This window comes from Syngnathus acus, chromosome 4 (assembly GCF_901709675.1).
Source record: "Syngnathus acus chromosome 4, fSynAcu1.2, whole genome shotgun sequence".
NCBI classification, from domain to species: domain Eukaryota; kingdom Metazoa; phylum Chordata; class Actinopteri; order Syngnathiformes; family Syngnathidae; genus Syngnathus; species Syngnathus acus.
In genome coordinates, this window is record NC_051090.1 from 10,476,717 (window position 1) to 10,490,190 (window position 13,474).

At 45.9% G+C, this 13,474-nt stretch overlaps 1 protein-coding gene across 2 annotated transcripts; it reads right to left on the reverse strand.

The window, feature by feature from the left end:
* Positions 1 to 7,379: 7,379 nt before the first annotated feature.
* On the reverse strand, positions 7,380 to 13,014 carry ttc14 (tetratricopeptide repeat domain 14). 2 transcript variants are annotated; one of them, XM_037249887.1, is made up of 13 exons: positions 12,492 to 13,014; positions 11,847 to 11,989; positions 11,445 to 11,644; positions 11,245 to 11,329; positions 10,960 to 11,089; positions 10,707 to 10,862; positions 10,569 to 10,640; positions 10,365 to 10,484; positions 10,171 to 10,293; positions 9,974 to 10,091; positions 9,288 to 9,397; positions 9,004 to 9,179; positions 8,700 to 8,911 (listed from the first exon to the last, which is right to left on the reverse strand). In XM_037249887.1, the coding sequence occupies exons 1-13, from the start codon at positions 12,623 to 12,625 to the stop codon at positions 8,838 to 8,840; spliced, it is 1,641 nt and encodes a 546-aa protein (XP_037105782.1). In that variant the 5' UTR covers positions 12,626 to 13,014; the 3' UTR covers positions 8,700 to 8,837. The 2 variants fall into 2 exon arrangements, with proteins under 2 accessions (XP_037105781.1, XP_037105782.1); XM_037249886.1 differs by having other exon boundaries at positions 7,380 to 9,179; positions 12,492 to 13,012.
* Positions 13,015 to 13,474: the final 460 nt, after the last annotated feature.

Genomic DNA, 13,474 nt, shown 5'->3' on the forward strand with positions numbered 1-13,474 from the left:
GAGGTCTCAAATAGGCGGCTCCAGGGCTGTCTGTGGCCCACAGGATGATATTTTGCGGCCCCCTATTTGACATAATCAGTTTATGTTATTGCGGGAGACACCCTGAACTGGTTGCCAACCAATCACAGGGCACACACACACACAGACGAACAATCATTTGCACTCACACCTAGAGGCAATTTGGACCGATCAATCGGCCTACCATGCTTATCTTTGCAATGTGGGAGTACCCGGCGGAATCCCACGAAAGCACAGGGAGTACATGCAAACTCCACACAGGAAGGATGGACCCAGAATCAAACCCACAACCTCTGTACTGTGAGGCGGACGTGCTAACCAGTTCACCACCGTGCCGCTCTAGGGTATTTTGAGCTACCCCAAATCAGGTTTCAGTCTAGCAAGCTAATCAGTCCCAAACAACCACTGTGACACCTAGTGGCCATGAGCTCACCTCCTGGGTAATCAATCCTCTTGCTGAATGTGGACAGTGAAGTCATGTTAATCCTGATTTGCCACCCACGAGACACTAAACCAGAGAACAATATTGGGAAAGCAGACGGAATCCAAAGACACGGGCCAACACACCCCTCGTATTTTAATTAAATTAGGTTTATTCAGTACTTAGCTCACAAGAGATTCGCCGAGAATCAAAGACTAATGGTACGGACTATAATAACTAAATGATTTGATTTACCTTAAGCACAGCATTGCCACAGAGGGTTCAACTTTCCTTTAAAATTCCTCAAAATTAGAATTTAAATAATTACAGATCAATTATATCCGCAAATAACTAGCAGAGTTGTTATATGCACATATTGGCAAGTGAAAGCATGTTATACGGCTTCTAAAACATGTTCAAGTCATTGTATTTGTCACTGATTTACCGCCACGTGTGTACTGTACATGTTATGCCAATTTTTGTGATATTTTCACTCTGAAGAGCCAGAGTGAACAACTGGCTTTGAATGAATCGTGTGTGTGTGTGTGTGCGTGTGTGTGTGTGTGTGTGTGTGTGCGTGTGTGCGTGTGTGTGTGTGTCATTCCAGGGCGAACACATTCCACTTGGTCTGCCTGATAGTGGGCCCTCCTCACGTTCCGATTTAAACCAGTTTACAAATTCCATTATGCTAAGCCTGAACACTGGTTGAGAAATGATGAACGATTATGTGAAACACATAATCTCCCTGCTGCACCATCATTGCAATATGACAGCCAAATTTCATTCATCCTATCCAATTTCTTCCTTATTGAGGAGAGAAAATTACTGGTGCCAGTAATCAGATATGTGGCAAGGCAATACGAAGTTAAGCTCACTCCCATTAGGCTTGCTGTCGTCAAATACGCACGCGCACGCACACACATGCCTGTGCACGCGCCCGCACTCACGCCAACGCAGATACACATGTTCCACATGTCTGAAACTCGGTACTTCTCACATCCCCTTTCACCCGTTTCAAGGACTAACATTTGGCCTTGATGTTCCGTCGTCTCGACATCCTCATCCATTGGTGATGCCGATTTGAAACTGGGCTCAGGCTCCAGTGCACTCGGATCAGCTGCACACGTGGCCAAGTATACAAACCCGACAAAATGGAATAATGGCCAAACATCATCCAGCATCAAGATTCATTTTGTATCTCACAGTGGAGTAAAATGACTGTACAGTGCGATTATCGACATCTAATTCAAGCCACAGAAGAGATGACGCTTCTGTTTGTTCTCCTTCACGCGTGTTCAATCTGACTCTCCGATCGCGAGTGCATTATAGGTGTAATTGAAAATTAGTGTTATGTTTTTTTTCCTGGGCTAATTTATCGAGGCCTTATTGTTTGAGCACGACACCTTGTTGCTAACAAGGTGGCGGCCGGCAGCAATGAGAGGCTTTCTGCTCGCCTGGGCCCCTAAAGCGTCACCCCCCCGCCCCCTTGTTTTGTCGCTAATTGTGGCCGGCTTCCCGATGAATCGTGATTTGGCTATTAGAGCTTTTTGGCTCAATGTGCTGAAGCTGCCGGTGACGCGCTCGCCATTATCAAAGATACTCTTGATCTTTTCAAAAGCAGGAAATGGATTTTTTTTTTCTCAAGCCCCGGTTCAATCACATGCAGAGTTGAGGTAAGGGGGGGGAGTAATTTGCAATGCGTCCATTAGTTCTTCATTAAAGCAAGATTAAATTGCTCCTCCAATCACATCTGCCTTTGCTCGAGTAAAGGGTGACAGTTTTGGGGCCAAAACTAATTACTAGTGCTCATGAATGAGGGAAGGAAAACAGGGCTGTTTTTACACGAGATAGTGCGGCCTGTCATTATTTTCAGACTAATTCCACTCGGCCCGCTCTCTTAATGAGAGCGAAACGTCCTCGTGTCTCTCTCGCTCGCTTTCTCTCGATCTGCACCGGCACCAAACGTATAATTTCCATAGCACTTGGACTACCTATTAATTAATTTTTCGACGAGACCTGCTACAAGTGCCAAAGCTGCAGCGCTCAAAAGGAACAGTTGGAGAGGAAACAGGGACGGACATGAAGACAAAAGTTACTTTTGGACATTAATTGTTGTTAAGCTGTTTCTTGATATCGAGTGCCGAGAGCAGGAAAAAAGTTACATGTCCGTAAAATGCAAACAATCGGGGCCATTTTTGCAATACGTTCAGAGGTATTTTGGCTAAATGACAAATGTGGCGCCGGCTAACCTGACCACCAAGCACTCCTTGGCCTCATCTCTCGGCTTTCCACCTTTGCGGCTTTTGGGGCTGCTTAGATTCGTCTTTGAGCCGAGAGCAGCCGAGTCACACAAACAGGATTTTGCATGTTGTCTCGCAGCGGCAGGCCGGCCCGGGATCACACGGCGCTTGCCGATCAGCCCCGGGGCGTAACGCGCTTACGGCAGATCCGCTGCGATTTACAGCGAGAAGAGACACCATCTTAACACGTGTGCGTTTGTTAACAAAGTTGGCATCTTTAAATGAGTCAACAATGTTGTAAGGCTTTAACGGAAATCTCCTAACACGCATTATGAGCTTTGCGGAGCTGATTAGCGCGCTCAAGACGATTTTTGCCTTTCCAATTTTTTTTTTTTTTTACATACCACGCATTTTTCCATGCAAGGTACAAACCTCCTGTCCTTGCAAAAAATATACATGCACTAGCACTAATTTTTTTAAGCAGAGGAATCGGCCGAGCCGTTTCTGCTGAAGTGAGATTTGGCTGCGGAGAGCACACCGGTTCCAGAAACTCAAACCTCATAGCATTCCGGGCCGGGCTTATGCTAAGCTTGTTAGTATGTGTGATGCTGGGTCTGATAGGGAGCTCCCTTCGCATTACCATACCGCCGCTGAATTAACTATCATCTTCTTCTGCAAAGGCAGGAAAAAAAATGGCCGGCAAGTTCTGCGGCGTGCAGGATATGATGATGATGATGACATGCTTTAAGAAATGTTTATAATCTACTTAGCGGGGGACCGGGGTTCAAATATGTTTCTATATTGGGCTTAATAACGCTGCTAAAGATTTTCTGTTCCACCTTCAGGAGGGGCAAAAGAAACATGCACACAGCAGTTGGAAAAGAAAAGATCTGACAGCACTTGGCAGAACAACAGACATGCTGCGCAAATGCAAACTTAGACACAAAATTCTTTCTTTCAAATCAAATGTGTGCGTTGCACTGGGCTGTCTTGACACCGCCTCATTTTTCGTTCCAGTAAAGGGAATGTTTGAAGACTTTTAACGATAGAATTTTTTGGGTGTGTAAAAATATGACACTTGGTTGAAACAACGACAATAAAGTAAGTGAACGAGATTGTATTTCTTAAATATATAAATAATGAGAGACTGACGGGATTATATGTCATCATGCGACTCCGCTTTGTGTATCGTTATATAGTTAGAAGATACCTTGAAATTGTCCAGATTATAGTGCTTGTTTGGTTTTGATAAATGGTAATTTGGTGTCAGTGAGGACAGCAAGGGCTGAATGGGACTTGTCTATCAGTCTTTTTGCCATCCCCCAACCTTTATTGCTTGAGCTCAGACTCCCCGCTCTCTCTTTCTGTGTTGACACATATACATATCACACAGCAGGATTAGCATGACACTCACTGTAACAAAAAAAAAAATGAAGCAGCCTATTCCATAGTGGAGGTGCCCAGCCAGAAAATAGCATACTTAGACAACAATGGCGTGCTAAGTACCTTAGCAGGGATCAGAGCTGGCAGAGTGAAAAACATTGGAAAACAATGGCCGCCCGCCCGGCTGCCTGCCTGCCTGCTTGCTTGGCTGGCTGTCAGCGACGGCAGCTGCCGTGAGCCGCCGTGCTGAGGGAGACGCGCACATCATCTCGCGTTTAACGTAAACACTGGCGAGAAACACTGGTCCCGTGCATCTAATCCCACCTAGGGACATACAGGAGCTCTCGTCATGCTCCTTTGAAAAGTCGGACGTGTGATGTTGTACCATAACCTGGACACGTGCAAAAACAAGTGGTGAGCGTAGCTCTGGTTGAGTTGAGCCGAGAATGCGTTTCTCAGCTCAACTTGACGGATGTGTTAATATAGCAGCTTTTGTCTGTTGCTTTCTCAGAGCATAACGGAACTTTTCAGAATGACACAAGGATGTGAGACGTGAACAAGTCGTTTGGGCAATTTCAATCGTGATCTGAGAAATGAACCTAAGCCACTTCGAAAAACTAAAAATCTCTTCACGGACTTTCAACATGGACAGTTTGGCAGCACTGCAAGCATTTTACATTCCAATATTTGGATACAATCTTGATCATTCAAACTGTATTCCGGTTGTATTATGTGCACTTTAATGATTGCAAATATTTAATAGCAGTGAAAGGAGGATGAGGCCCCGGTTAGTGGAAGGAGGGGCATCACTAATGATATCGGAGCAAATGTGCCAGCATCTTTTGGAAATCTGGCACAAATCCTCACGTCGCCTCTGTTCCTTTAATGCAAACCAAATGAGCCTGCACGGTAATAAGAAGCTTCTCAGAATTAGTTTTCATTTGCAGAAAATTGCAAAGCAAAAAAAAAAAAAACCCTACCACTTTTATCTATGAATTTCACTCCTGCATAAGCAAACCGAAAAAAAGGGCAGACCCTCCTCCGACATTATTTGGATGACGTTCCATCAGTAGCAGCGGCAAGAAATAACATTGTGCAAATTCTATGCATGTTAATGATAAATAGAAATCCACCTGCTCACAGATAAAATGAGTTTAATTTCCCACCCACCCCCCCCTCGCGCGCCGGTGTGCCTGCTTGGCCTTTTAGAAATTACTTATGCACAGCTATTATTAAAATAGGGCCCCAGCAAATGAGAAAGAAGCGCTATCTCTGTGGGGAGAGCGGCCGGCTTTAAGAGTGCTGCTGCCTCTGCAGCAAAGGCGACGACGGCTCGGCTTCACATAGTCAGCGTTTCTTTCTCAGACGCGCCTGCGTGCGCGTGCGCGTGCACACACACATGCGGCCAAGCCTCGCTCCCTCTCAGCTTTTGTGGCGGCTATGACCCTGTGTTTACTAAATTAACCCAAATCCTTTTTGGAGAGTTTAACAGAGTAATGGAATTTGCAAGCGTTTTTGAGAGCATCACTAAGAGCGTCTATTTACTTGCTAATACGAGCGGAGCAGTCGGACAATGCACGTGTGCGCGCCACAGGACATTCTGTTCACTTTGATTTGTGAGAGGGAGAGCGAGGGAGAACGAGGGAGAGCGAAGGAGAACGATGGAGAGGGAGAGGGAGGGAGAGAGAGAGAGAGAGCGAGAGAGAGAGAGAGTACACTTGTTTTGTGTCGAATTTGCTTGTGGCAAAGAGAAACATCTTTTGAGGATGCAATGTGTATTCCTGCGTGTAAATAAATGACTGCCGAAGACAGGCGGGGAGGAAGGGGGAGGTCAAAAGTCGTGACTATGTGGTGAATCTAAAAATGTCCCAGAGCAGGAATAAATGACGAATATACTAAGTTGATCTTGAACTTTGCAGATGGACAAAGCAGCTCATTTGACACAAAGTTAAAGAAGCAATTTTGTTGAGCTGTTCATCATAAATTCTCAAGTCAACTTTTAGCTGAATTTGTCCGTGTGCTGAAGAAGCGAGCGGCTTTTCAGCAAATGTGGCAGCTTGAAGACAAGCGCAAGTGACAGCAATGAGTGGCAGCAGAGGACAGAAGACCTTCAACTTCCTCATTATGCTCCAACACACAGCCAGCACATGTGTGCGATCCTCTTCCATTACGCACTTCACGCTCACAGAATTCAATTCAATGTAGTGCCATTGATTGTGGCAAATGAAAAATGTCATTTTGCCCACCTCTCACTATAGAACGCCGAGCAAACGCTAATTTAAAATGTCTCATCTCCCTGTGTATGTTCAACGGTCCGATTGCCTCGACTCGGAAGAAAGAAGCCTACGAGGAGGAATCCCTCTTTATGAAAAGGCGTCCGGGTGGGACCCCAGGAGGATGATTCATGAATTAGGCTCAAATCTGCTGCTTCGTCAGAGTCGCTCAAGCAGGACAGCTGCGGCCGTTGGCGCTGACCTCTCAAACTAGCGGCCAGAGAGACCCTCACCTTCAAGGACAATTATTCTTTTGGCTCCATCATCCAGCAGTCACAATAGCCCGCCTCCCTCTGGCCTTCCTTCTTTTCTTCCTCCTCCAATTTTGACACGTCCAAATTATTGCTGCAGTGCAAGGTCAGCATTTGCACCTGGGTGGAAAATCAAGTGTGCAGTAAATGAGTTATATATATATATATATATATAATAATAATAATAATATAATATATATATATATATATACACACACTCTGCAAGCAATTGGAGCTCTCGCAGTGTTGCACTGCCCTCCAGTGGACAATAGCAGAGATGCACACCAGTATGTCAGCATGAATGGCCATTTGGTGCCCCTTGAACTTCTAAGAGTCTCACTTCCATGCTTGTTCAGGATCAACATTGCGATTGAAAAGGATTCTGTCACACATGTTGAGTCAGAAAGGAGAATGCGCCTTCAAAATTCAAGTGGAGTTTTGGAGCTCACGCAAGTCACTCGAAACACACTCAAAGGAGTTTTGCCGTGACTCAGGTTTTCACCACTGTTGCACCATCGTTGGGTGATGGCAGTATAAAATTGTCATGTTCACACCTTTCGTTGGATCCTCACCAAAATTGAATGGGTTCACATGAACAGGCCTTTCACAATATTTCATGAATAACACGCATTATTTTTTTTTTTATCTCGCTAACAAAAAACTCACATGCAGTTCTGGAAAACAGCCAGCATAGATTAAGCCAAGGGATTCAAACATATGCTGTTTTTGTATTGTTCTTGCAGGCACAAAAACAATGTCCGCCTTCTAATGAAAAACAAAGCTTCAAATTTACTTTATGAAACAGTTTTATTTTGTGACTCCTCTAGATAGCAATGTTAATTGAAATCAAGGGCTTTCGGTGTCAGTGTAATGTTTCAATCAGAGAGCGCCATCTAGAGAAGTAAAAAAAAAACTACAAGTGGTTAATGAAGCAAATATGGAGCGCACCGTTGACTGGTGCTCTCCTTATGCTGACTGACCGACATTCCAATAAGAAAACTCGTCTGGCACACATTTGAACATGTTTTTGATTTCTTCAGCAAACAATGACATCATGTCTTGCTCCTCATGTTAGACTTTATTCAAATGGTTACACTACATCTGTTGGTGGTGGGGGCAACCAAAATGGCCCAACATTGGTTACCTTGTCATCACAATGCACAATGTGAGCCCAGCAATAATTTTTTTTTTCTAAAGCATCCCAGCTGACTAGACGGGGAACAAACACTATGAACTGGTTGCCACTGAGCACATGTGGACAAACAACTTTTCACTTTCTTTCCAGAGTCACAAAACATGCCCAACTCGAAGGCACCGTTGGTGCTAAAAGGTTCTGCGCACGTTTGGTTCATTCACGTTTGCCGTCTTTGGCAGGCGCCATCTTTCCTTGACCTGTCAATTGTTGCATTTTTTTTCCCACATCAAAGCTTCTATGTTCGAATTTGGTTTGATATTTTTCACAAATCTGATTTTTCCAAATTACCGACCCATCTAAAGTGTTGCTCTCTATGACGATGCAACGTTCAATGGCTCAATTATTTTGTTTTTTCCCTGTAGTTTCCACCTGACATCTCTAAGCAGCTCTCTCAAAATAGACGCTACTCTCTTCCACCAAGTGTTGAAAGAGGCTGCAGGGAACCAATTATCGAATGTATGCGTAAAAAAAAAAAAAAAAAGAAACGTTTTCGTTCCATGTGAGTTGTGCAGTGCATTGGTACTTGTTTGCCATTTTCACATGGAGCTTGCGCCCTTTTTGGGTTCGATGCCTTTCTCTTTCTGAAACTTGGCGATCTGGTTAAAGATTTGCAAGAGGTTTGCCGGAAGGTCTTTTTTGGACTTCCCTTCGGGCAGCGAGATCTCTTCCTCCTGCTCGCTTTGGACTTCAGCTGCACTGGACCGGCTCCAACTGGCTTCAACTTTTGCCTTAGTGCCGCCATTCTCCGCCTGCATTTCGTCGTCATCGCCTCGGAAGGAATTGCGCCTGGAAAGATCTTTGCTTTGAAAGGATTTTCTGGAAAAGGCCGACTCAGACGACGAGCAGGAAACTCTGCGCTTCCTCTCATCCAAGCTGTTTCTTTCGGGCCAACCGGTCGTTCTTTGTTGTTCGTTGCCTCGGCTCTTATTTTTCCCGTCTTCTCGGTCTGAACTGACGCTCCTGTTTTCCTTTCTTTGGCTCCCCCCGCGCGACGGCCACGAGCATTTGTCCTCATCGGAGGACGATGACAAAGAATAGAGACAGATTCTCAGACCATCACCTTCTTTGGCCTTCCTGCTGGGCTCTCCCCCCGTGCCAACCTCCCCCTCCTCGAAAGCCTCCCAGGGCTTCTGGTGGAGAAAGGTGGCGGCGGTATCGGGAGGTGGCGAGTAGCACTCCGACTCCTCGTCCTCTTTCTCCTTGCGCTTTTTGGCACGCTTACCCTCTTCGCTCTTCCTCCTGCCGCCGCGATGGCGCTTGCTTTCTCGTGCCGACTTGCGCTTTTTCTTTTTCTTTTTTTTGGCTCTCCGGCGAGAGGACGACGACGACGAGGTGGAGGATTTGCCAGAGGTAGAGGATGACGAAGATGAGCTGGATCTCTTTCGTTTTCGTTTCATCCTAGCAAAAAGAAAGATGCTGAGGACTTTTGATGGGGTTCAATACTTACTGTCTAGATTTGTCCAGGTGCGGTGCAGCATCCATTTCAAAGGCAAAGAAAGAACTCACCTCTTCTCGTCTTTCATGATCTTACGCAATTTCTCAGCGCTGCTTTGACTGCTTTTGGCTTTCTCCTCCACTTCCTTCGCCAATGCTTCTTCCCGCAGGCGAATTGAATTCTTCATGGCCGCGAGGCGAGACAATTTGAGGCGCAACAACGGCCATTCATAGAGAAAGTAAAAGCGCCGTGACCCATCACGTGTAACCCATCGATGGAATTGCGTTGTTTCATGTCAAACACAGCCCAACGCAGAGAACGTGAACATGGTTTGCAGAGGACGCGGTTACGATGATGTGTTCACCATAGAAGGAGTTACAGGCAGAGACAAAAGGTCACAATGTTACCGTTTTGACGATCAGAATGGGAAGCGGAGGCGGCGTCATTGTGTTCCATGGTTCATTCCCCCCCGCCCCGCGGGACAAAGGCCGTGTCGGTCGGAAGGACAAGTCCCAGGGTCACAAACAGATGCGCGCACACACACGCACAAACACACACACACAAATCTCATCAGCATTACAAACCGCATGGGCAAAATCACAGAAAAAAACATTTGCCAAGAATGGGCTCGAAAAATAGCTTGGCCAGATGAAATATGCCACTTTGCAAAAAATAAAACAATGTGGTAATATCAGCTATGAAGCTCTGTTGCAGTGAGCAAGCGAGTAAGCCGGCGCATTGAGGCCCGGCCACCCACCTGTATGGTCTGCATGATTTTTTTCAGGGCCTCCTGGGCTTCGGTGTTGGCGTCATCTAGAGAAAGCGCTCTTCGGTACACTCCTTCCGCTGTCACCAGCTTCTCTTGCTCCTCAAGTCTACGCGGGAGAAACACTTGACGTGATGTGACCGGCAACCCTTGAGGCACTCCGGGTGATGATGTTAATTCCAACTTACTGTTTTCCTCTCTCAACCAGTGTTTGGCAGAGGTACTTCTTGGCATTGCGGTGATCCGGACAGGTCTCCAGGGCCAATTCAAAATTCGATATGGCCTTCATGATGACGCCTTTATTGGCATACCTGAGAATGGAACCCCATTCAAATACATCAGCAATCTTGTTTTTGCCTCAAATAAATTCAGGATAACTCACAGAGCTCCGCGTGCTACCAGGGCTTCCACATTATTGGTGTCGATGTCCAAAGCTTTGTTGTACTCGTTCATGGCTTCCACATGGCGACCCTGCTTGAAGTGGTCCACGCCTACCTTAACACTGTGAGGCGAAGAAGGTGGGGTGGGACACAGAGGTCATTATGCGTCGTTGGCGTCCTGCAGGAGACGCTGCTGTGTCTTGTACCATTTCAAGGCCCAGGATGCAGATTGCTGCTTCCGGATGACAGCGGCAAAATCGGCCTTTTCAAACAGTTTGCTGTCGAGGCGAGAACCGTGACAACATCGTTACACTGCGTGAGGAATGCCCGTCAGACACATTTACCTCTGGAGGCCTCTCATCATCGACGGAGGATGGACGTCACTGACGCCAATTTTCTCCAGCAAGTAGTCCACCACACAGGGGTTATGGTAGCCATGGCAACACCTGAGTATGCGCTCGTACGTCTTGCTGGTGTCACTGGCCGCGCAAACGCTACGCCTGCGACGAGGGTGCCGTGATTGTAATTTGACGTCATGTTTTTTGTCGACGTTGATTTGCATTTCGTTTGGATGTTATTGCTACTCGGTGCTCTTACTCGTACTGGACGGGAAGCTCCTCCCTGGTCATGACTCCGAGTTGGATGCAGTCTGATCTGGCAGAAATGGACGCTTGCATAAGGGAAACCGTTATTTTTTCCTGGTAGCGGTCAATGTCTTTCACACCAGCTAAAAAAAGAAGAAAAAATACAAAGATTTTGATGATTTTGTCTACATAGCTGGCAAACAGTAGGAAAAGCCAACTTGAAAAGCTGGGGTACAAACATGTGAGCATTTGCTTGGTTGCTAAGTGCAACACGTTCCAACAAAATGAAAAGAATCACCTCGGATTAAGTCGCCAATCTGGTAGTAGGACAAAGGATCGTCATGGCTGCCGGTTGAAGGGATTTCTTTAATGTGACAAAGAGCCTAGGGTTCAAAACAAGAAATGCAGCGGTGAGGAGCGCTTTGTCACACGCCACCTTGCCACTACAGCGCTTGCCACCGATCGCTTCTTGTGTATAATGCCTGACTGCTATCTTACGGACAACTCCAGGTCTTCGATGTCTCTGTTCAGTCCTCCTGCCGTGCAAATGAGCGTGAGAAAGAAGCCGTATTCGCGAACATTGTTGATCCTCCCCATCACGATGTCTCCGGGTTCTAAATCCCGGTAAAGCATAGCCCTTCTCTCCTCAAAAGGCACCTCCATGAATAACTCCAGCGGTGGCATGAGAGCATAAGCCTCTGCAAAAGACAAGACAATTCTGAGGTACTCGCCGCAAGAAGTCACACTCCACACTTAACTACGCACATTAATTCCGCTGAGTTTTTATATCCGAGCTAATAATGACATCAGACTGCCACTCAGGATAAGATCTGCAGATATTGAATTGTTTTTGTTTAAACAGTGAAATTGTTTCAAAATGAAGTGCAAAGTGTGGACAACCTGCCACCTCTTCCTGTCCTCCTCCTCCTCCTTCTTCTTCTTCTTCTTTCGGAGTTGCAGTCTTCCATGACGGACTGAAAAGAATGTCAGCCTTGCGAGCAATGAACTGCTCCACAAGGGGGCTGGTCTGCTCTTCGCCATTTCTGTCAAGGGCCACAAAGACATCTTGACAGGATATCATTTGAACCGGGGGGCTACATTTCGTCACGCAATATTTTGTCACGCCTTGCCTAACAGAAAGGTGCTTTGCTAAAGGAAATTATAAATCTTCTGTGGAGGGGTATCAGTCATTAAGATTGTCATCATTACTCCGTGGAAAATACATGTGTGTGTGAATGAAAGGGTGGACAGTCACACGGTGCGTTTACAAGGAGAAGATGCAGGCCTTCAAGTACTCGGGGTCCACTATCCAGGGGAAAGGGGGTGGGGTGAAGAAGTGTCAGGTTGATTCCATGATTGAAGTAAAGTATTAAGGGAAGCTACACAAGAGATGAGATGTTAAGGGATGATAGCAATGATAAGAAAAGAGGAGAAAGTGGGACAGGTGCTAAGATTCCCTTTGGACAGCAAAGACTGGAAGCTTTGGAGATGAAGGCGGTTCAGACGTGCAAAAATCAGTAGGAGGAGGCTGGAAATGCTGTTTACCTCTCATACGGAGCCTTGCACAGGTCAGCCACCACCGCTTGAAAGTCGGGGTTCTCGGTTTGTTCGCATTTCAAGGTGTTGAACAATGATTCGCCGTGATACGTCAGACACTGCCTCAACAAGTCTCTGTCCATTATGCGCAAAGGCAGCGATGCCTTACATTATTTTACTCGGGAAAATAAATCGACAGAGACACAATAGATGCCCAATAGATAGGAAGGGAATTTCATAAAGCGAGCGATCCGTCTGATTTGGAATGAGCAATGCTGTATATTTAACGAACACGATTACTAGCGGTGCAAACGCAAACTTCTAAGCAATGGAAACAGAACGATGGGTTGCGCCTGTTTGCTACATTTGTAAAAACAAAACGAAAAAACAGAAGTCAGATAATAAACATTTTCGTCAAGACTATAGTTTACCCCGAATGGAGGAAAAAAAGGCATTTTTTCCCCACCACACAGCTACCATGAGTGCTCTACTCAAATGTCTACGGAACTACAAGCTGCCATACCACTGAGCATGCGCACAATGTGTTACACTACAAATCGTCGTGTCAAACAAATCACCACTAGGAACCATAATAATAATATTTAATAATAACCAAAATAACAACTAATAATAAAAGTAAATAATAATAATAATAATAATAAACACAATAAATAACATAAAAGACAAAAGTAGGAGACCCCGGGGACGACCCAGGACGCGCTGGAGAGACTATGTCTCTCGGCTGGCCTGGGAACGCCTTGGGATCCCCCGGGATGAGCTAGATGAAGTAGCTGGGGAGAGGGAAGTCTGGGAGTCCCTCCTGAAGCTGCTGCCCCCGCGACCCGACCCCGGATAAGCGGAAGAAGATGGATGGATGGATGGATGGACAAAAGTATATCGGTAAACCCACAAACTTGTATAATCAGCTTATTTAAAAAAACACATTTGAGTAGTAGAATGAGGGAAGTCTCAGACCCTTAAATATTAATTAA

Bases quoted from the DNA above. Each gene is read 5' to 3' on its own strand.
- ttc14 (XM_037249886.1), bottom strand. From the start codon at position 12,625: ATGGACAGAGACTTGTTGAGGCAGTGTCTGACGTATCACGGCGAATCA. The intron at 11,330-11,444 runs GTAAGATAGCAG...TTTGAACCCTAG, and splicing joins TCGAAGACCTGGAGTTGTCC to GCTCTTTGTCACATTAAAGA. The intron at 10,641-10,706 runs GTAAATGTGTCT...TCGCCTCGACAG, and splicing joins ATGATGAGAGGCCTCCAGAG to CAAACTGTTTGAAAAGGCCG.